Source organism: Heteronotia binoei, chromosome 1 (assembly GCF_032191835.1).
Source record: "Heteronotia binoei isolate CCM8104 ecotype False Entrance Well chromosome 1, APGP_CSIRO_Hbin_v1, whole genome shotgun sequence".
In the NCBI taxonomy this organism is placed as follows: domain Eukaryota; kingdom Metazoa; phylum Chordata; class Lepidosauria; order Squamata; family Gekkonidae; genus Heteronotia; species Heteronotia binoei.
The window spans coordinates 130034285-130058319 of NC_083223.1; the positions used below are offsets into that span (position 1 = coordinate 130034285).

The 24035-nt window shown below is 45.7% G+C and overlaps 1 protein-coding gene across 4 annotated transcripts in view; it reads left to right on the forward strand.

Annotated features, from left to right (window-relative positions):
* STXBP5 (syntaxin binding protein 5) overlaps positions 1 to 24035 on the forward strand; it is a 306923-nt gene that overhangs the window by 225788 nt on the left and 57100 nt on the right. For all 4 annotated transcript variants that reach the window (XM_060240653.1, XM_060240661.1, XM_060240670.1 and 1 more), the window contains 2 exons: positions 3873 to 3998; positions 5068 to 5219. In XM_060240653.1, the coding sequence (XP_060096636.1) occupies positions 3873 to 3998; positions 5068 to 5219 (278 nt within the window). The remainder of the gene's footprint in view (positions 1 to 3872; positions 3999 to 5067; positions 5220 to 24035) is intronic.

Below are 24035 nucleotides of genomic sequence, written 5' to 3' on the forward strand. Positions count from 1 at the left end.
AGAAACCACTAAAAACCAGTTTCTGTTTGCTGTGCAAAAATGCCGATCCATGCTGCAGCCTCGGGGTAGATAGTGGGAAATCGGAAGAAAGCAGTGCTGAGAAGACAAATGTCAGAGTGGCGTAAGTTGAGTGCAAAATCGGTCTGATTGGAGTGACAACACATGAAGTTCTACTGAGCCACTGAAAACTAATCAGATCCTGATGACAAAAAGGATTTGTAACTATCTCAAATGTGAAATTGTTGACCTATGAGTTAGAATATGTAACAGTGCTAACATTAGCCTCCACAGAAGATTACTGGAAAGTGGCAAATGTCACAGTGATTCTTAAAAAGGGGTTTGGAGGGAATCACAGACCAGTTATCCTAACATCTAACAAATATGGGGATTGCAGACAGATGGATCCAGGAGGGCTCTTATTTATATCATAAGATGCTTTACAACTCTATAACTTGTCAGTAATTTAGTGATGAAATACTGGTCTACCATGCAGCGTTAGTATAAAAGAACCAACAGAATGTGTAGTTACTGAGAGGCTTTAGTCTTTCAACTATTGCTCGGTTTCACCGATCAGTGTGTTTATCAGCAATTTTAAAGGGAAAGGGTTTTAGAAGGACACACTTTTTTCTTTACAACTTCTAATATTGTGAAGAGCCTGCTTTTGATTAACAAATGAGTAGGAATTAAAGAGTTAAATCCCTTCATCCTGTGCCATGCCATCTGAATTAAAAATGCATAATTGCATGCATAATTTACCCTTTTAACAGTGAGATGTCATATCTGTATAGTGCTTAGTCCTCAAAAAGTGCATTAGTTCTCTTCTGAAATAGACATTTAAAGTAGGGATGTGCAAAAAAGAAAAAAATCTGTTTCGGAAATATATGGGGCCAAAAAATTTAGAATTCCGTATATTTCCGAATACCGGTACTCGGAATAGCTGCATATACGGTAGATGCGACTATTTCCGAATATACGGCCCCATTATACCCCATGGCCATTGAAATCAATGGCAAAATAGGGTATATTGGAAGCCGCCTGGAGGGGAGGGGGTTTGAGGGAGAGCCCCCAAATTTGCAGGGGACCTGCAGGGGACTCTCCCCTACAAATCCCTCAAGTCCCAAAAAGATTGGGTGCTCCTGGAATGGAACCCCCTGGCCCAAAGAGGGTGCCCCTATCCCACCATTATACCCTATGGGCCATTGAAATCAATGGCAACATAGGGCATAATTAGAGGCTACTGGGGGCAGGGGGTTTGAAGGAGATCCCCCAAAACTGCAGGGAACCCGCAGGAGACTCTCCCCTACGAAACCCCCAAGTCCCAAAAAGATTGGGCCAGGGGGTCCCTGTCTTTGGGCTCCCCAAAAGGCCTATTGCCACCAATGCTGCGGAAAGCCCAATTAGCCACTTCCTCCACTATAATTGCTGTGGGGAAAGTGGCTCTGGTCAGAGGTGGGTTTGAGGGAGAGGCCCCAAAACTGCAGGGCAGCTTCAGGAACTCTCCCACATGCAACCCCCCAGCCCAAAAAGACTTCACCCATCTGTGGGCACCCCAAAAGGAACATTGTTCACAATGGTGAGAAAAAACCAATTAGAGCAACTTCCCCCACTGTAATTGTCATGGGGAAAGTGGCTCTGGGGAGCCCTCTTCAGGGCACTGTCCCACACAAAACCCACAAGGCCAAAAAAAAAATTGGACCAGGGGGTCCAGTTCCTGGGGCACCCAAAGCCAAACCTAACTTCACACCAGAGAATCTCTATAGGACCCAAATGCACCATCTATCTATTCTATGAACCCTGCTGGCCTGGAACCAATATAAACCCAGTTGCCAACGTCACTGCCACACAAAACACAATCTGCTCAAAATCTGCTCTGCAGACCTGGCTGCAGCAAACCCAAATGCCAGCTCTCCAGCCCTGCCCCAAACAACGCGGGGAGAGCTGGCCAAGCACAACAAGCATGCTTGTTCTGGGTCTCTCAACCAGGTGCCAGCTTCCCTGCCACAAAACACACAATCTACAGATGCCAGCTCTCCAGCCCTGCCCCAAACAATGCGGGGAGAGCTGGCCAAGCACAACAAGCATGCTGGTTCTGGGTCTCTAACTCAGTTGCCAGCTTCCCTGCCACAGAACACGCCCTGCCCCAAACATCGCGGGGAGAGCTGGCCAAGCACAACAAGCATGCTGGTTCTGGGTCTCTCACCCAGATGCCAGCTTCCCTGCCACAGAACATGCAATCTACAGATGTCAGCTCTCCAGCCCTGCCCCAAACAACACAACTCTCAAACACAATCCTTAAAAACACCCTTATTAGTGGGGCAGCCTATTTAATGGCCCTAGCCAAACCGAAAGCACCCTCAGACTCCAAAAATAACTCTATAAAAACATGAAAGTGATCCACTCCACACAGCCCACACACCAACCCCCACATCAACCAGAGGTAATTTAAAAAAAACAAAACGTGACAGAAACTTAACTTTTAACCCACCCCCCCACCCCCCAAAACCAGAACCAGGAAAAGGGACAACAGGACTGGATGCAAAACCAGCAACAACAGAGAATAGATCCAAACAGATCACTGAGAAAAGACCAACAAACTCAACTGTTAAAAAGTGACCTTTTAAACAATGAAAATTAGACCAAACAGCCCCCCCCCCCAAGAACCAGAAGAGAAAAGGAACATCAGCAGCACAACACAGCAGCAACAAATCAAACACAGAATCCTTTTAAAACAGTAAAAAACTTGACTTTTAACAATACAGAAACTTTACCAACCCCTCCCCCCCAAAAAAACCTTCACCCTAACCCCAAGAAATCCAAGCCACCCAAATTAGGAAAAGTAAAAGGACACTGCACTTTTAAAAATCCTCTCACTAAAGTAAGATATGGGCAAATTGGCAACCCCAGCACCCCAGGCCCCCACCCCCAGCAGAACCCCCTAACCCTAATCCCAAATAAGCTACCCAGTACTCACCCACCCAAATCTGGATAAATAAAGGGACTATGAGTCTTAAAACGTCCTTTTACTAACTAAAATAAAAACAAGAACCCCAAGACTGTCTTACCTTAGATGTATTCTCTTCTCCAGGCAAGTCAAGCAAGGATGAGAGAGAGAAGCAACAGCTGAGGCCAAGGGCCAGCGCAGCACAATCTCTCTCTCACACCAACACAGCAGCAATGGAATGGAGTCCAGCCAGGGAGACTCCTTAAAAAGATTCTCTGGCCCTACACAGAGCAGTTTCAAAAAATACCACTGCTCTGTGATTGGCCAGAGAACACTGTTTACTTGGATACCCAGGTAAACAAAAGAACAACGATGTTGCTGATGGCTGGGGGATTAGCCCAGCCATCAGCTAAACAACAGCCTTGCAAAGCATGCATTTTGCAAATGCATGCTTTGGATTGGCTGCTGGGGCTCCTCTTCCCATCTCCCTCCCTCCCTGATCCCAGGGAGGCTATGGGAGAGGTAGGAAAAGGCTTCCAAAGGTGGGAAAGGAGGCAAGCAGCTCCCCTGAGGCTGCAGAAGCTCCTTTCCTGCCTTTTCCATAAAGTTCCGTATACTTCTGAATATCGTTTCGGAAGTATACGGGGAGCTGTATACAGCTCTCGTATAATGGCTTCAAAATGGATTTGAAAGTATACGGTGCCATATACTTCCAAATCAGGGGTGATTCGGTGGTTTCTTTGATTCGGCCGAGCCGAATGAACACCCCTAATTTAAAGCTCACTAATTTCAACATATATAAAATGTACCCTGTTTGTGAGCTCATAAAATCTTATTAAGTTTCACCAGACTCTCATCGAGATGAATGCAGGGATAAAACAGTAATATTGCATATATAAACTAATAAGCATGTATTGCATTTATGTTTCAGAGTTAAAAACTCTTCCCTGAAAGAGTCTCCTGGCTATCAGGTTGAACTGGTTATCCAGTTAGTGTGGGTGAGTGGAGAACCTCCTCAGCAGATAACTAGCCTTGCAATCAACTCTGCCTATGGCTTGTAAGTATATTCTGTATTGTACCTTCTTTCTAAAACCTGTTGTCCTTTTAGCAGATGTTGTATACAATTGTTATTAAACTACTGTATTTGGAAGTGGCATTTGTACCCAGCATAGTAAATTGCTACTGTAAAGGCTTTGTACACAGTTGGTCAAAATATAGTTAAATCATTTTTATGCTTTTGCTCCACTGCATTTTAGCCTTTCCTGGGTACTCTTTTTTCAGTCATAATTCTCAGAGTGTGGAGGAGTGAGTGTGTGCAAGCTGCATAGACAAGGAAGCAAGTAGTCAGTTGCCAGAGGTAAAAATGAGAGTTAGGACGAAATTGGAGATGTAATAGATGATGACAATGTAGTGGACATAAAGACTTGATTGAAGCAATCATAGAACAGATAGCTGAACAAATATGCTAGGCCCCGTGACTCTGGCTACAAAATATAAGACAAAGGAATGGAGCAGTAAGAATAACTGAAAGGAGAGGAACAGTTGTGATTTTAATAAGGCTGAGCTGGAGCAGCCAGGAGTGGGGAGTGGAGATGGCTCTGACAGATAGTGGAGATAGGAGATTGTCCCTATCATATAGACACAGAAGTGAGCACAGGAAGGTGCTTTATACTGAGTCAGACCATTGATTTATGAAGGTCAGTATTGTCTACTCTGTCTTGCAGAAGTTTTCCAGGACTTTGGGCTACCAGATCATGTACCATATTTTAGCACCACAAAAAAGGCAGGCATAACTCAGCAGCCAGCTGTTGCAGCTGCACAGCTACAAAGCCTTAATTTTAGTCTGGTGGAGTCAGAGATTTGCAGTTTAATGAAAATAATTGAGCTATATATGTTCTCAAATTGAGTTATATATGTTCTCAGCAGCCATTATTAAGCAAATTGTTTTTTTTAAATGTAAACCTACATTTCAGAATATGTGAGTTCAATTTGTATTATTAAGGATATCTTACATTAGATAACTATTTTTAATAGTTCTGTGGAGGTCAGTTATTATAATATAAGAGTATATATTCGGCTAGCAACCTTCATTGGAATTATATTCTTCCTAACAAATGTTCTTTCAGAGTAGTTTTTGGCAACTGTAATGGTATCGCAATGGTTGATTACCTACAAAAGACCACGCTGTTAAACCTTGGCACCATTGAATTGTATGGTTCTAATGATCCGTATAGAAGGGAACCTCGATCTCCACGTAAAAGCAGACAACCATCAGGAGGTAAGATTTCGGTATTGTACAGTTTACTAGTAGAATTTGTACTGCTTTACAATCATGAAGTGGCAAATTTGTGAGGGTTGTAAACACCAAGCCTTCTCTTTGAAAACAAAGGCTATATATGTTTAGCCTTGTTATTCTGTAGTTTGCTGATTTTCTTTGTTGTCTGATTATAGTAGGTCAGTTTTCTTGTTTAAAAGCAAGTGTGCTGACTGCTATTCTAGTGCAGTCCTCATTATTTTCTGTGGTCCGTCACCCTTTGTTCCTGCTTAGCGTTCTGCATCCAGTTTTCCCATTAAAAACTTGTAGTTCATTATTGGCTCTCCATGACTGGTTTGGATAGAAATGTCATGCTATTCCACCTATTCTTTTCTTCATTTGAGACTTTCTTTTTAATTTCCTGGATGCTAAAACTATGGCACTTCATGCATCCAACCTTTCACTACTGAGGCATCATTTTTAACTAGCTACTTTGATTTCTCATTCAGCATCCCCTTACCTTTTTTGGACACACTTTTCAGCATAATGGGGCATGTACTGACAAGCAGGTGCAATTATACAAATTAAGCAGTATTGGGGGAAGGGAGGGGTGAGTGGAAACTAAAGTTTAAAATTTTAAAAGGAGGAAGTGCATATAAACAGGCATAAAAACATCAGCTCTTGTTATGCAAGTGTTCAACAGGTATTTGTAATGGTAAATAAATACAAATAGGAAGATGTGCACCAGGGAGTCAATCACAGCTTGCTGTGTTGTCAAGTCTTTGGATATATCCCTACAAGAAAGATCTGAGACACCTACTGTATAGAAGCTTTTCATTTATGGTAAATGGGATTTATTTCCTTGTAACAATAAGTCCGACAACAGTGACATGGAAAAGAGTTTGTTTGTTAATATTGTTAAATAATACACAAGTTTGTATTGCTACATAACAAAACAACCAATACAAATTATTTTGGAGGGGGGAGTCTTTGGAGATATCATACTCACAATGATAATCATTGGATATAATATATTACACCCATGTAGCTAGGCTGATGCACAATGTGTAAAATGTCTTTGTGCAGGTATGGTGCAGGAAAAAAAATGAGATCAGTTATGCCCACAGTGCTTTTCTGGGCCAATCTAAAACAAAATCATACATGTTTTGTCAGAGTTTCTTGTCAGAGTTTCATGGCAGAGTATCAAAGGTAACTTGGGAGGTGGAGTTTTACACATCCAGTCGGTTTCTCTACAGGTGAAAAAGCAAGGCTGGATCCCTTTAAGTGATATAAAAGCTATTCTGGGGATCACAAGACTTATTTGGACAAAAGCTGTATGGAATGGGGCTGTAATAAAGAGGATAGTTAAATGAGTGATTTGTTGTAAAAAAAAGTAAAAAAAGATTGGCTGGATAGTATATTACAAAATATATTGTTGCAAAACAGACATATGGCACACTTCAAGACAAATTGTAGTGTTTGAAGTATTATCTATTATGTGGCTGCAAAAACAGTTTATTGCTATAGAAGATACAGAAGCTTTGGCTATCATTTTATGTGCTCTGTTCTTCAGTATTATAAATAGTTCCACTAAAAATGTCAGGTTAATGGGTGGGATCCTGCAGTCTGTTAACAGAAGATGCTCACAGTTCTGGTTTGTTCCTGTGTCACTGGGGGAGCCTTTTCCAAGTGCCAGATTTGTATGTTGTAATAATTTGTAGACTCTTCTAAATCAGAAAGTGTTCTGTTTCTGTGCCAGGTATAAGAGGATATTTGGTTAGTTCTCATCATGAATAAAGTATGAAATTCCTTGGTGATAAGTGAACACAGCCATGGTGTTCAAATTGTGCAGCAGTTTTTTGTGTCCAAACTTGGTATCTTTGTCTTTCCTTTTTCATTGCTTCATTAAGGCATGCTGGCTGTGGCTTCTTATATGTGTGGCTTTTCTAACTTATATTCAGAGTCTGTGAAAAAACTTCGCACCTCTTATATAAGTAAGTCATTTCATAATAGCTAATAATGTTTCTACACCAATTTTGGTTTGATTATGTATTTAATCATTCTTAAATTTATTTTACACTAGCCTTTTATTTTAAGTTTGTCACTGGTAGTTTCAGTAATAGAGTGATTATGTTTTTTGACAAGTTAAGCACTTTTGTATAAAATGCCATTAGTATAAGACACTGACTACACTATGAACTTACATCTCTTTCACAAGTAAAGTAGAAAGTAACACTGATCATTAACAAAATACAAGCCTCTTTGCTACACGCTTTTTATCCATTTATGGACTGTGTGCACTTGTAGAAGAGTGAGTAAATTTCTGATTGCTGGTTACCATCTGTTTTTCACCCATCACAAATTTGTATCCAGGCTTTCCAAAGAGGTTTTGGAAACATAATGACATGTAATATTACTGTATATGCTATAGAACCACATGACTTGCACTTAGTGCTGCCCTTAGGCTATGACAAGTGCAGGGCCATACCTGTGGAAAAATTTCATATATCTTTTAGATAGCAGAAGTGTCTTACGTTAACCCCCACAATCCGGTATATTGGATTCTTCTGCAGAAGTTTTTTATAGCTGCTTAACAGCAGGATGATAGTTACAAGTGTAATCCTAAGAACAGTTTTTTTGGAAGAAATCCTTATTGGAAAAAAAACCTGAGTAGGCTTCTAAGTAAACTTACTTAGGGTTGCTATCTAATAGTATAATTCTAAGAAGATCTATTTAGAATCCTAATGAAGTTTATTCAGTGGGACTTTCTGCAGGAAAATGTTCCTAGGATTGCAATGTTAGTTTTCCATCACTGGTTGGATTAGTGTGTTTGCCTCTGCCATAACAGGAACAGTTGAGGAGTTGTTGGGTATCAAAAGTGGTTTGATACTAAGCACATGACCTGCTTTTTTGCATATTCACAACATCCAGCTCTGGTAATCTGATGTCAGAAGTGCCAGGTTTTTGTTTCAGAATAAAAGCAAATACTTTTAAGTGCCATATTAGTAGCTCTGTGGAATTGTATTACTCCAAGATAAAATGTTAAATTGTACTTACTGAAGGACTCCCAGCATAAAATTCTCAAAGGCCATAGGTTTTTTTCTTTCTTTCTGGATCTTCTTCGTGGTCTCTGTGCTTCACACTCGTGGGATAGAGCGCCTGCGCCGATCCCCGAATCGGTACCTGAAAAGCCCGCGATTTTTCTGCACTCTGCGCCAATGGGCATGCACAGGCGTCCCAGTACGCATGCTCACCGGCGTCAGCGCGGGGATCCCACCAGTTCCTTTCTGACCGCTGCGCGGAGAGGTTTACCTTTTGTGTCCCTGGTCGGTGAGATATCGTTTTTTTGCCTTTACTCGTTGTATATAGCCCGTTTGTTGTTTCCTTAGAGTAGATAGTTAGATAGTTAGTTTTAAAAAAAAAGTTTGTGTGTGTTGTTGGACTGCCCTTTGGGGCCTTTCCCCTCCTTTGTTTTCCCCCCCCAAATTTTTTCCCCTCAGAGGACTCTGAGTGGGTTTTTTAGCGATTGGCGTCTATGGAAAGACGTTGGGGGTTTTTCAAACGCTGCCGCTCTTGTGGGAAGAAGATTGCCCCCCCGGACGGCCATTCTCTGTGTCTTCTCTGCTTGGGTGAAGCGCACTGCATGGAGTCCTGCCCACACTGTCTCCGCTTCTCCAAGCAAACGCGAAAGAACCGGGCGGTGCGGCTTTCGGCGGCTTTAACTGAGTCAGCACTCTGCCCTCAGAAATCGGCATTGGGCCCATCGGCATCGACCATGGCAGACACCCCGGCCCCGACGGTCACATCGGCTGATGTGACCCCGATCGTGACCGAAATGCCTATCGAGTGAGGCTCCTCCACAAAACGATCCCATGAGGAATCAGTGGACACGCCCGCCAAGAAGCGTCGGGATGACTTGGGGACCCGAGCATCCGCTCCGAAGAAGGCCAAGTCCAAGGAGAAGTGGAAGAGGCCCTGCACTCCATCGCTTTCTCGTGATGCTTCGGTACCGATGACCTCTGCTCTGCCGAGGAAGATCCTGGCGTCCCCGTGCCACAGCCCATCGGCATCAAGAGGCAGTACTCAACAGCCCTGTCTCTCGATGTCTGAGCAGGAGATCGACCTCACCCAGCGATCCTTGTCATCCGGGTTGCGGCGTCACAGTGGGAGCGGTTCGATCTCAGAAGTGGAGGCTTCGGCGCCAATGGACCCGTCTCCCCCGATGGAGCCCAGAGGCAGACGGGAGCTAGAGCCCTCCATGGCACCACGCTGTTTCCCACCGCTACCATCGTGGGAGCAGCGTCAGTGGCCGCCCACCTACCCGTATCCCTCCCCTCCTTACCAGTGGTAACAGTCAGAGGCATCCTGCATGTCGAGGCTGTCGCACCATTCCCAAAGGCCATTGGTATCGATCCCTCTGGAGAGGCACACCACCCCAGTGGCTGAGACTCGTCGGCGACCATCGACGTCGATCCGCTCGCCGATTCGGGAATTGACGCCGATCCTCTCTGAGCACTCCATACACCGGGAGTCTTCTTCATCGGACTCAGAGAGCGGTACCGATGCCCAGGAAGGTGCTTTGGAGCCTTCGCCAGGTTCCCAAACGGCCGAAGATCTTCTTATTTCGCCATCGGAAGATCTGAAGTCCTATGGTGACCTGGTGAAGAGGATGGCAACCTCCCTCTCCCTGCCTGTGATGCAACCACAACCTGTCGTGGATGATAATGTCTTTGACATTATGCAAAGGGACACATCCACAGCAATCGCTTTGCCGGTCACCAAAGTGATTCTGCAGGCAGTCAAGGAGCCCTGGAAGAAACCATCTTCGACTCCAGTGTCATCCAGAAGGCTGGACCACATGTACAGGGTCCAGGAGACCCTTTTCACCCATCCAAAACTGAACTCAGTCGTTGTCTCGTCTTCCTCCAAGGCACGAAAGGTCCACTCATCCCCACCTGACAAGGAGGGAAAGAAGCTGGACAATATGGGAAGGAAGGTCTGCTCCACAGGGGCCCTAGGAGTAAAGGTATCTAACTATGCGGCTTGCATGGCTAGATACCAGTACTCCGTATGGGAACAACTCACCCCTCTCCTTTCTTCCCTGAGCGAGGACAAAAAGGCTGCTGCTAGGAAGCTGCAGAAAGAAGGCTTTGCTGTGGCCAAGCAACAATTGGCTGCAGCAAAGCACATGGTGGACGTGTCGGCAAAGGCCATCACGTCCGCTGTGTGCATTCATCGGCACTCCTGGCTAAGGTCAACAGCCCTGCAGCAGGACACTAGGGCTTTTGTTGAGGACTTGCCCTTTGAGGGGGATGGCCTTTTTAGCACCACCACGGACAGTTCACTGTAAGAAATGGACAAGAGCCTGAAGACCTCCAGGAACCTGGGTGTGCAGGCCACCTCCAGGGCTCCCAAGGCGAAGCAGTGGCACAAATCATGGGCCAAGAAGCCTTACCAAAAGTTCTCGCCCGAAAAGCAATGGCGACCTCAGTCCACCCAGCCTGACAGACCATTGTACTCAGGCAACAACAGGAACCGCTATGGCTCTCAGGCCACTGGCAAATTCAAGGGTGCCCGCCCTCAGAAGCAGGGCCTTTGACTTTCCTGTGGCACGCGTCATCGCCCCTACTGGCTCAACAGCTATCCGCCTCCGCCCTTTCCTGCCTGCCTGGGAGTTGATCTCTACAGACAGGTGGGCTTTGTCCATCATACAAGAGGGCTACAAAATAGAGTTTGCTCAGATTCCGAACCAATCCGTGGTGATCACCACTCCCCCTTCCCCACCTCTGCTGGCGGAGGTGAACAACCTCCTACAGAAACAAGCCATAGAGAGAGTTCCAATGGAGGCAAGGATGGGAGGTTTTTACACTCGCTACTTCCTGGTCCCCAAGAGGGATGGGGGCTTAAGACCAATTATGGATCTTCGGAATCTGAACAAATTTATTCTGTACCAGAAGTTCAGAATGTCCACGCTGTAAACAATCCTGCCCCTCATCAATCAAGGGGACTGGATGGCGACCCTGGACCTCAAGGATGCCTACTTCCACGTCAGCATCCATCTGGCGTTCAGGCGTTTCCTCCGGTTTGCAGTGGGTTCCCAACACTTCCAGTTCAAAGCCCTTCCGTTCGGCCTGTCCACTGCACCTCGGGTGTTTACGAAGATGATGAGCGTTGTGGCTGCCCATCTCCATCTCCAGGGAGTTGTCGTTTTTCCATACATCGACGACTGGCTCCTTGTGGCGATGTCGAGGGAAAGTTTGTCAACGCACATTGCCATCACTCTATGTCTTCTCAACACCTTGAGGTTGCAGGTCAATTTGGAGAAATCTCACCTTACTCCATCAAGGACAGTGCAGTTCATAGGGGCTTTGCTGGATACGAACCAGCATCGTGCATACCTGCCTCCACAGAGAGCAAACGACATTGTCGGTCTGGTACGACTGCTACAGAGGCGAAAGTGGGGCACAGCACAGCAGCTTCAACGGATGCTGGGGCTGATGGCAGCGACGACAAGCGTGCTACTCTTTGCGAAACTGAGGATGAGAGGCCTGCAGTTGTGGTTTCTTCGCCAGTTTCACCCACTCAGAGACTCACCTCGAAAGAGGTTCATCATCCCATCCAGGACTCTCCAGACGCTACAGTGGTGGGGGTCAGCGAACAACATCTGCCAGGGAGCTCCCTTCCATCTCCCACCTTTTACTGTGACTATCACCACAGATGCTTATTTGTGGGGTTGGGGGGCCCACATGGAAGGCCTGTGTGCGGGGGGCCAGTGGCCGCCAAATCTGACTCAGTTCCATATAAACTATCTAGAACTGCTGCCGGTTCACTTTGCCCTACGCTCTTTCCGTCCCTTAGTGGCGGGGAAGACTGTAGCGCTGCTTATGGACAATACCACTGCCCTATGCTACATCAACAGGCAGGGTGGGACAGTGTCTCGTCGGCTCTGCGCGTTGGCGATGGATCTCTGGTTGGAGTGTCTCCAATGCGACATCTTAGTGAAGGCAGCACACCTTCCGGGGGGCTTCCCCACATGAGTGGGAACTGCAGTGGCGTTTTCTAAAGCCTGTATTCCAGCTTTGGGGGTACCCGCAGCTGGATGTCTTCGCCACAGCCGAGAACAAGAAATGCCCCATGTTCTGTTCCAGAGGGGGAGCGGATCCAGCCTCTCTGGGAGATGGGCTCCTGCTTCCTTGGGAGGGCCAGTTCCTCTACATGTTCCTGCCTCTGCTGTTGTTGATGACGGTGGTCAACAAAATAGCAAGGGAGAGACCATGCTGCATCCTGGTGACTCCCTGGTGGCCTTGCCAGAACTGGTTTTCGATCCTGCTCCAACTGTCGAGGGGGGTCTTCTACCAGTTCCCGGCAGAACCGGACCTTCTGTCAGCTCAGGGTGGGCATGTATTCCATCACAACGTGCCCCATCTGAAGCTGACAGCGTGGTTCATTGACCAGTAGGGTTCTCTGACAGGGTCCAGCACGTCCTGATGAACAGCAGAAAACTGTCCACCCACGCTTCCTATGACAGGAAGTGGTGGAGATTCACTAAGTTCTTAGTTGACCCTTCAGTCTCACCTAGCCGGGTGGGGTTGTCGGCAGTTTTTGATTTTTTGTTATCCCTAGTGGATGCGATCCTGGTTTTCTCCTCCATCAAGGTGTATTTGGCAGCAATATCTGCCTTCCATGATCAGGTGGAGGGGTACTCTGTTTTCGCACACCCTCAGTCCAAGAAGTTTTTGAAGGGGTTGTTTAGGCTGCATCCACCATCAAGATCGCCCCCACAGTTGTGGGACTTGACAGTGCTGGACAAACTAACTCATCGCCCTTTTGAGCCGATGGTCACATGCTCTTTACAGCTCCTGTCATGGAAGACTGCATTTTTGGTTGCCATCACATCAGCGCGTCGTGTTGGGGAGCTCACAGCGATGCGTTGTGATTATCCTTATCTTGTTTTTCGAGAGGCTGGGGTTTCCCTGGTGCCGGACATTAGTTTTCTTCCGAAGGTGGTCTCTCAGTTCCACCTCAATTTAGAAGTTTGGTTGCCCACTTTTTACCCTAGCCCTTCCTCGGACGAGGAACGTAGGTTGCATGCTTTGGACATTAAGCGTGCTTTGCTGTTTTATTTGAACCGTTCAAAGAATTTTCGCAAGGACAAGCAGCTTTTTGTTTCGTATGCTGCTCCCAAGTTAGGTTCCAGGATTTCGTCTCAGAGGCTCTCAAAATGGCTCACTGAGATGATTAAACTCTGTTATTTGTTGGCAAAGAAGCCGTTACCAGGACCTGTTCGTGGACACTTCACAAGAGCGATGGCCATGTCGGTGGCGTTCCTGAGAGGCGTGTCCCTTACTGATGTCTGCAAGGCTGCCACCTGGTCTTCTCCGCATGCCTTCATGAAGCACTACACGCTGGATGTGCATGCTCAGCAGAGGACTCGGTTGGGAACTCTGGTGTTGCAAGCTGTTCCTTCCGGTTCACCGTCTTCCCGCCTCCAGGTATGTCTTGCTTGCTAATCTTCCACAAGTGTGAAGCACAGAGACCACAAAGAAGATAGACAGGTTGCTTACCTGTAACTGTAGATCTTCGAGTGGTCATCTGTGCATTCACACTACCCACCCTCCTTCCCCGCTGCTGACAGTTTCCCTCCAGTAGGGGCTTCCAGCGGTCAGGAAGGAACTGGCGGGATCCCCGCGCTGGCGCCGGTGAGCATGCATACTGGGACGCCTGCGCATGCCCATTTGCGCCGAGCGCGGAAAAATCTCGGGCTTTTCAGGTACCGATTCGGGGATCGGCGCAGGCGCTCTATCCCACGAGTGTGAATGCACAGATGCACTGTGCTTACATGATATTCGTTATGCCAGGGGCAGGGAACCTTTTTCTGCCAAGGGCCATTTGGATATTTATAACATCTTTCACGGGCCATACAAAATTATCAACTTATAAAACAGTGCTTCGCTGAGGGAGAATGATTCGACCTGGCAAAATTAATATAAATAATTGTTTTTCCATTTGAAGTCATGTGGGGGAAGCCTAATTTTGCACACACACACACAACCCACCGCCCTAGGCAAATGCATAAGTCCAGGGGGGGGGGGGTTGTAGAAAAAGCTCAGCAGGAACTCCTTAGCAAGTTAGATCACATCCCCTAATATTAGCATCCCTTAATATTAGAGATGGAAAGAAAAAGAAATAAAGAAATGGGGAAAAGAAATGGAAAGAAAGGGAAATAAAGAAATGGGGGAAGAAATAGAAGGAAAGGAAAATAAAGAAATGAGGGGAAAACTTACCTGAACTGTAACAGTGACTTTTCCAGGCCCCGCACTGATCCTGGGATAAATGTAAAGTTGTGCGTTTAGGTAGAAAAAATCCAATGCATCATTGTAGGATGGGGTAGACTTGTCTTGGCAGTAGTATGTGCAAAAAGGATCTGGGAGTTTTAGTGGACTGTATACTGAACAGGAGTCAGCAGTGTGGTGTGGTAGCTAAAAAGGTAAATGCAAATTTGAGCTGTATCAACAGAAGTATAGTGTCCAGATCACGCAAAGTGATGGTATTGCTTTACTTTGCTGTGGTTAGACCTCACCTAAAATATTGTGTTCAGTTTTGGGCACCACAATTTAAGAAGGATATAAACAAGCTGGAACATGTCCAGAGGAGGGCAATGAAGATGGTGAGGGGTATGGAAACCAAGTCCTATGTGGAAGGCTTAAGGAGCTGGGTATGTTTAGTCAGGAGAGGAGACAACTGAGAAGTGGTATGATCACCATCTTCCAGTACTTGAAGGGCTGTCATAGAGTGGATGGTGCAGAATTGTTTTCTGTTGCCCCAGAAAGTAAAAATTAAATCAAAAGAGTTTGTGGCTAAACATTAGGAAGAACTTCTTGATAGTTAGAGCAGTTCCTCAGTGATGGGCTCTCCTTCTTTGGAGTTTTTTAAGCAGAGGCTAGATGGCAATCTGACAGTAACGCTGATTCTGTGAATTAGGCAGATCATGAGAAGGAGGGCAGAAAAGGTTGCACCAGAGCTTAGTTCCTGTGGCCCTTTCTTACATGCGCAGGGGACTACTGAGTGCCACTTTGGAGTCATTCAGCAGTTTTTCTCCAGGCCAGTTTGGGAAAGGATCCTGGAAATTTTTGCCATCTTCTAGACATGAAGCAGGGGTCACTGGGGATGTTTGTGTGAGGGGAGGTATTTGTGAATTCCCTGCATTGTGCAGGGCGTTGGACTAGATGACCCTTCCCTTCCAACTCTAGGATTCTATGTGAACGTTCTTTGAGCAGAGAACATTCCTGTGGGGAAAGTGGGGAAGCAGGGCATTGGTTTTACACCTTTGCTGGCCAAGTGTTGCCACCAGTGGTGGAGATTGAACTGCTCCCCCTCTGCATGTGAGACAGGCAGTACTGCAGACAGGCAGAGGAGTGGAAACTATCACTGCCCCCCTCCCTGCGTGAATCAGGCAGCATTGGTGGTAGTACTGGTGATTTAAGAGGGTTCTACAAAGCCCTGAAGGCAGTATATGGTCCATCATATCAGGCTCAGAGTCCCTTGCGAAGTGCAGACGGCCAAGTGCTCCTCACAGACAAGGCATCCATACTGAACCGGTGGTCGGAGTATTTTCAGGTTCTCTTCAGTGCCAACCGCGTAGTTCAAGATTCAGCAATCCACCTCACCCCACTTCAACCAGTGAAAACATAGTTGGATGAGATCCCCACCTTAGAGGAGACTGTTAAAGCCATCAAGCAACTGAAAAGTGGCAAGGCAGCAGGAGTTGATGGAATTCCACCAGAGATCTGGAAGCATGGGGGCACAGTACTACATAGCTCACTTCACAAAGTACTTGTCACCTGCTGGGAACAAGGCAAATTACCACAGGACTTTCGCGATGCAATCATCATCACCCTATACAAGAACAAAGAGGAAAAGTCAGACTGCTCCAACTACCGGGGGATAACCCTGCTCTCCATCACAGGCAAAATCCTTGCCAGAAGAACTCCTCCCAGAGAGCCAGTGCGGCTTCAGAGCTAACAGGAGCACCACCGACATGGTATTTGTTCTCAGGCAGCTCCAAGAGAAATGCAGGGAACAGAACAAGGCTCTGTATGTGACTGCATGATGCTTCAAAGAGCCGCAGTAGATCTAGATGATGATGATGGTGTCTACATCCGCTACCGCACCGATGGCAGCCTGTTCAACCTGAGGCGACTAAAGGCCCACTCCAAGACAATGGAAAAACTCATCCGAGATCGACAAGGAGATTGACAACAGGCTGGCAAAGGCAAACCGTGCATTTGGCCGACTGCACAAAAGGGTGTGGAGCAATAAGCATCTGAAAAAAGGCACAAAGATCAATGTTTACAAAGCGGTTGTGATGACAACCCTCATCTACGGCTCCGAATCATGGGTTTTATACCGTCATCACCTGCGACCCCTCGAGCGCTTTCATCAGCGCTGCCTTCGCACCATCTTCAACATCCACTGGAGTGACTTTGTGACCAACACTGAACTCCTCAAGCGGGCAGAGGTTACCAGCATCGAGGCACTGCTGCTGAAGACGCAGCTGCGCTGGGCAGGGCATATTTCTAGGATGGAAAACCACCGCCTTCCCAAGATTGCCCTGTATGGCGAACTTTCCACCGGCCATCAAAATAGAGGGGCACCAAAGAAGAGGTACAAGGACTCCTTGAAGAAATCCCTTGGCACCTGTTGCATCAACCATCACCAGTGGTCTGACCTAGCCTCAGATCGCAAAGCATGGAGGCACACCATCCACCAGGCTGTCTCTTCCTTTGAGAACGCACGCATAGCTGGTCTTGAGGACAAAAGGAGATTGAGGAAGAATCGCACTGCTACAGCACCAACCCCAAATCAGACTTTTCCCTGCAGCCACTGTGGCCGGACCTGCCTGTCCCTCATTGGTCTTGTCAGCCACCAGTGAGCCTGCAGCAAACGTGGACTATTGCACCCTTCTTAAATCTTCGTTTGCGAAGCCAAGCCGAGAGAGAGAGAGGTGGTAGTACTGGTACTGCAAGCAGGCAAAATGAACAGTGAGTGAGTGGCCCAGTGAGGGAACAAGGAGAAGACAAAAAAGATGGGATTCCTTTCTCACGGGTCTGGTGCATTCCCTGCTTATACAGCTCTGGCTACAAGTGGCAGTGGAATGAGGGAATGTTTTATTGTGGGCAGATCTGTGAGCACTCTAGTATACATTGGAGGAATATTATTTCACTCAAAGAACAATATTCTGTTGCAGAGGGAATGTGTCTTTTCTTTCTATCATGCATGTTCTATGTGAAATGTATAGGTATCATAGATACCTGCTAGCTGCTGGAATATAGAAAGAAAGCTTGATTCATTCCCATGATTTTTACTTTATGTGTAAGAAAGTGACTAGGCAGTAACATAGCTTCCTCCTTAAGGGCCATCTACTCACATTAGTTGGCCCTGGTTATCTGAAGAGAATACCTTTTACACACATTTATTTATTTAGAAAAATTTTGGCGCTTCTTCAGGCCTGCTCAAAAATGCTCTCTGCAATAAAATGAAACCAAACAGACAGTAAAAACAATTTCTAAAAGTCCATGCCAATAATAACAACCAATAAAAACAATCCAGAACATAACAGTATATAAAACAGCAGTTTAAAAGGACATTGACAAAACATTCCTCTGACTAGGAGCAGGGCATAAAACATCTAAAAGGTAGAATCACATAGCCAGCAGCCTGACTAAAGAGAAATACTCTGGCACTAAAAGGAAAGTCATCCTTAAGGGAAATGGCATTTCAAAGGTAAAGTTCCACCATCAAAAAAGCCTCATTTCTGGTGCCAACCACTTAATGCAGACAGGGGCACCGACAGTAGGGCCTGAGAACAAAGCCTCAGTTGGCAGGCTGAACAATATGGAAGGAGGTGATCCATCAATTACACCAGCTCCCAAGATATTTAGAACCTAATAGGTAAGAACAAGCACTTTGAATTGTGCCTGGAAATGAACAGACAGCCAATGAAGATGATTCAGCACAGAGGATTATAATCTCAGTATCCAACCCCTGACAGTACTCTGGCTGACACATCCTAGACCAGATCAAGTTTTGGGCATTTTACAAAAGTAACTTCATGTAGAGCATAAGAACATGAGAAGCCACGTTGGACCAGGCCAGTGGCCCATCCAGTTCAAAGCTCTGTGTCACACAGTGGCCAAAAACCCAGATGCCATGTTACAGTAAATCTAAGCTGGATATGATCAGAGCATGGATCAGAGAATGGATCACAGAGCATGGATCATGCTTTCTCAGAAATGTCCTTAGCTGGCATTTCAGCCAAAGCTAATAAAGGTGGAGACCTTAGCCTTTAACCATAGATCAGGATCAGCAATACCCCCAAGCTGTGAACCCACTCCTTCAGAGGGAATGTAACCCCTTCCAAGACAGGATGACTTTTTAGTCTTTGAGCAACTTTGTCCTTACCAACAGTACATATGTCTTGTCTGGACTGAGCTTCAGTATATTAGCCAACACCTATTCAGTTGCCTTCTTCAGATACCTATTCAGCACTTCCACAGGCCTACCTGGCTCTGCTTGTAAGGAGAAATAGAGCTGAGTCTCATCCACATATTGGTGGTTAAAAAAAAGGTGAAGGCACTTTCCTTTGCAAGCACCAGTTGTTTCCGACTCTGGGGTGACGTTGCTTTCACAATGTTTTCATGGCAGACTTTTTAATGGGGTGGTTTGCCATTGCCTTCCCCAGTCATCTACACTTTCTCCCCAGCAAGCTGGGTACTCATTTTACTGATCCCAGAAGGATGGAAGGCTGAGTCAACCTTGAGCCAGCTACCTGAATCCAGCTTCTGCTGGGATCGAACTCAGGTCGTGAGCAGAGCTTGGACTGCAGTTCTGCAGCTTTCCTCTCTCAAAATCTTTGGATGATTTCTTCCAGCAGTTACTTGTAGGTTTCAAATAGCCTAGGCTGGTTCCAGGTTTTGAGGGTCAGAAAATGCTTATGGGCCCCTCCCTTGCTCACACTCCCATCCAGGTCCCTTTAGTATTCTGTACCTGCCTACTCCCACTACCCACACTCACAGCCACCTATACACCCATTCCTCCACAGTGAGGGAAATGCACACAGCCTGGTAGCAGAAGAAATGTATAGATGAGGGTCAGAGGCAGTGGGCCCTGGCAGATGCCCAAACTCAGGATATGCTGACACCATGGTTGTCCATAGTGTGCCATGAGGCCAAGCAGTTCTTTATTCCATTATTTTCTTGAATAGTTTGCTTCTTGGCAGTCTGTTTACTCACGAATTAAGATGCATGATAGCATAAAATACTGTTAAGGAAATTGGGAGCATAAGTCCTAGATCAGGGAACAAAATTATAGGCACACAAATATGAAAAATGATAATTCCTTTCTTACTGCAGATGTTTTAGCTCCACCAATGGCTGCCCTTAAAAGTTTTCTGAGGGGCAGCTTATTGACTTTAGCCTGAGAAACAGTATCAGGTAGACAGGAGAACTTGGCTGTGATAGACTATGTAGATGCAGAAGTTCCTGTCATAGTTGTTTATGTCCCTGCCTGATCATCCCTTTTGTTGCACCCTTTAATATTCTGGACTCTGGAGCAATTACTGTAGATCATACACTAGTTTATAGATGGAGCTTCTTTACATCCTGAAGAACTTCTTTATTTTCTTCTTTTTATTTTTATAATATATATATATTTATTTTAACTTTAAACATAATTCAATATATTAAACGTATGCAATTCTTTATTTTCCTATAAAATATTTTTTAGTCTTCCTGTACAGTAGAGCTGCAATACTACAGTCCAAACTCTCTGCACACGGCCTGAGTTTGATCCCGGCGGAAGCTGGGTTCAGGTAGCCGGCTCAAGGTTGACTCAGCCATCCTTCCTTCTGAGGTCGGTAAAATGAGTACCCAGCTTGCTGGGGGGAGAGTGTAGATGACTGGGGAAGGCAATGGCAAACCACCCTGTAAAAAGTCTGCCATGAAAACGTTGTGATGTGACATCACCCCAGAGGCAGAAATGACTGGTGCTTGCACAGGGGACTACCTTTATCTTTTTTAAAAACAGACATGCCTAAAACTTATTTAGTAGCCCCTGTTTTGCTGTTTTGTACAGTGGGGAAGGTGTCTTAGTGCTGTGCCTCTTTGCTTTCTTGATGTTCCCTTCTCTCCAAAGCTTAGTTCACAGGAAGGCTACAAAGCTTAAAGACTGGCTGTTCCCCTCTCCCTTCAGAAACTGAGAGCCAGTTTGGTGTAGGAGAGTCAGTTTGGTGTAGTGGTTAAGTATGTGGACTCTTATCTGGGAGAACCGGGTTTGATTCCCCACTCCTCCACTTGCACCTGCTGGAATGGCCTTGGGTTAGCCATAGCTCTGGCAGAGGTTGTCCTTGAAAGGGCAGCTGCTGTGAGAGCCCTCTCAGCCCCACCCACCTCACAAGGTGTCTGTTGTGGGGGGAGAAGATATAGGAGATTGTAAGCCGCTCTGAGTCTCTGATTCAGAGAGAAGGGCGGGGTATAAATCTGCAATTCTTCTTCTGCAATCTGCAATTCTACATCACCATATAGCTGCTGAGAGAAGGTAGACAGCTCTCTAAAGGAAAACTGCTCCAGTCTCTCACACTTCAGGAGAGGTCGAGGAGGAAGAATAAACAGCAGTCTCGGTAGCTGCTTAAAGTCTGATGAAACAAATCACATGCCACAGGAAATCTAATAGACTTTGAAAAGCCACAAGATTCCTTTTAGTATTTTCTGCAGCATATTAATATGGCTATCCCTCTGAAATCTAGGAGTTGCCAAAGGAAATAAGACAAGGGTGCCAAACTTCTTTGGAAAAAGATCAGATGATGAGCAAAATTGTATGGAGTATTCAGCAGTGCTTACAATTACTGCAAATGAATAGTGCTCAGCTCAGTGTGCCCCAAAGGAAAGAACACAGTATTTGAATTGAATCAGGCAATTGTAGAGCCCCTTTCCCCATATACAGTCTCATGTCAGTCACTGTCGCAACTCACTAAGCCAACATCATTGCATGCCTGTCCTGCCCAAAGCTCTTGGTTTGCTTGTTCTTGCTTTGCAGTTTTTGCACTGCTCCAGGATTTGCTGACTGGTCTTTGAGTTTCCATGCTACCCTTCTTGTTGCTGCTTTGCCTGCTCCTTCTCTTCCTTTGTAGAAAAAGCCCAGGAGGAACTCTCCTATGCCTTCCCAGTGCTGAAGCCATTGGGGAGGCATTTAAAGATGCTTCCCTATGCCTTTCCAGAATGCCATCTGGAGCCCTGGCCAGCCCAGGCAGAGCTCCGCTCCTGTGTGCTCTTGCCCCCCAAAAGCCTGATCATAACTCTGCAAACATCTATTTGATTAGACACACATGTAGGACAAAATATATGGCCTGGGTCCGACCAGTCTGCTCAATAAAGTTTGAAGTCTTCCTCAGGATCCTTCCAACAACTCAAGTAGCTCTTTTCTAAGATGGAGAAAGGCTCTTTAGGCTTTCAGAGTGTTTCTGGTTTTGCTGAGTAGAGTGGTAGGATACAGGCCAATCAGTGTAAACTATGTTGGCAGAGTAATTAACTATGTTGGCAGAGTAATTAAAAAGTAGATAAAGGTTTATTTAGGAATTAACATACCTGATAGGAAAGAGGAGAGACACTGGATCAGTTAAAAGCCTGGTGGAAGAGCTCTATCTTGCAAGCCTTGTGGAACTTGGATCTCTAGTGAGAACTCATTCCACCAGGTTGGGGCCTGGACCGAAAAGTCCCTGGCCCTCATTGAGGCCAGTCGGGCATCCTTAGAACCAGGGACTGCAAGAGGATGTTGTGCAGCAGACCTCTATTCCAAGGAGGTCTCCCATCCAAGTATTTTCCAGAGTCAGCCCTACTTAGCTTACAAGATCTGATGAGATCAGGCTTGCCTGAGCTATTCAGGTCAGGGCTGCTTGTGTTTTTCCTTGATTATACTGATTTTTTGAGCAGTGGCATGTCTCTCTTCCAACCAGATCCTTGCAAGGGAGGAGCACAGAGCACCTCCAGCCAATAACCTTTGGAGACAAGCCATTAAGAGTTGCAGTTTTCTTTCTCTCCCTCCTTTGTGGGATGAGAGGCTTTTTGTTCTTCTGTGGTTAGGTATATAAGAGAGCTGGGGCAGCTTGTTTAGGGGCCCTTGGAATTCATCCCCTTGGTCCAGTTTGCTTGAAACTCGGTTCCTTAGTAGACAAGCAGCACTTACTCCTCTGCAATTTTGGTGTCATTTGGTTGAAAAACAGCCACTCCAGACCCTCTGAAATGTGGCATAATGGTGGGATGTTCTAAGGCCATTTACAAGAATAGCCATTCAGAACAATGGAAACTGCCTGAAGGCTCACTGAATATAATGAGAGTCAAGACTGCGAATTGTCTTACATAGGCTCCATTAAAATATATTATAGCACACAAACGTTGCAATTAAAATGTGGAATGGATTAGAAACCTCCCCTGGGCCTGGAATAATAGCCTTTAGATTGAAATGGTGGTCTCTGGGAGCAGAATGATGGTCCCTGAGCCCAGATAAACTGCTCTGGGACTGGAATGACAACTCCCAGAGCACTGATTCAAGTCCCTGAGGCTGTCATCCCAATCCCAGAACATTTTCTCTGGACCATTCCACTGTGGAGGCTGTCATTCCAGGGACAGGACAAGTTTCTCATAATCTGTTCTGCATTTTATTGCAACTTTTGTGTGCTGTAACATATTTCAATGGAGCCTATGCAGATTGGCTGACATTCCTGGTTCCTATTATATTTCTTGGTCCTAAAGAAGAAGATGATGATATTGGATTTATATCCCGCCCTCCACTCCGAATCTCAGAGTAGCTCACAATCTCCTTTATCTTCCTCCCCCACAACAGACACCCTGTGAGGTGGGTGGGGCTGAGAGGACTCTCACAGCAGCTGCCCTTTCAAGGACAACATCTGCCAGAGCTATGGCTGACCCAAGGCCTTTCCAGCTGGTGCAAGTGAAGGAGTGGGGAATCAAACCCGGTTCTCCCAGATAAGAATCCACTCACTTAAACACTACAACAAAATGGCTCTCCCTTTGCTCCCAAAAGGTATTCCTGTCATTTGTTTTAGTACATTCCCAAAATGGCAAGGGATGGGAAGGAGAGTGTGCAAAGGAAGGAACTTTTACTTTGTGAAAGGAAACAAACAGACAGCAACTACAAATGCAGAGTTTTTAGTAGAAAGATAAGAATTTTTTACTGTCAGTCAGTCACTGTAAGAGTAGGAAAATACAGACAGAATTTTTTTTTTTAATGTCATGGACAGCTGGAGCTCTCCTGCTGGGCTGCTGCTTGACTGATGTTGTAGGAATCATTGGAGAGAACTGAGTTTGTGCTGAGAGGCATCTACTTAGGGGGTCTATGATATTCCCCCCCTTGGTCCAGTTCCCTTAAAAATGGGCAGGGGGTCTTCAGACTAAAGGGAGGAGTATGTTCTGTGCAAATTTGATGCTATTATCTTTATAAACATTTGCCCCAGACTCTCATATACATTTCCAATTGAAAATAATGGTCATGAATGTTGGAATCACACAGATTTTAAACCCAAACCAGTAATGTCCTACACAAAAATGAACAGTCATGGTAAATATCGCCCATACTTTGAAACCTGGATCTGAAGTCATAATGTTTTTTTTCTCGGCTCACATTCCTAGCTTAAACCATGTGTCACTGCCTCAAGCATACGAACTTCAGTTCTCAAAGAAAACAACAAACCCAACTATAACTGGCAGTTTATAGCTGTTTCTACACTTGACAAAAGATCCTCTCTCAGTGCACATTTAAAATGTTCAA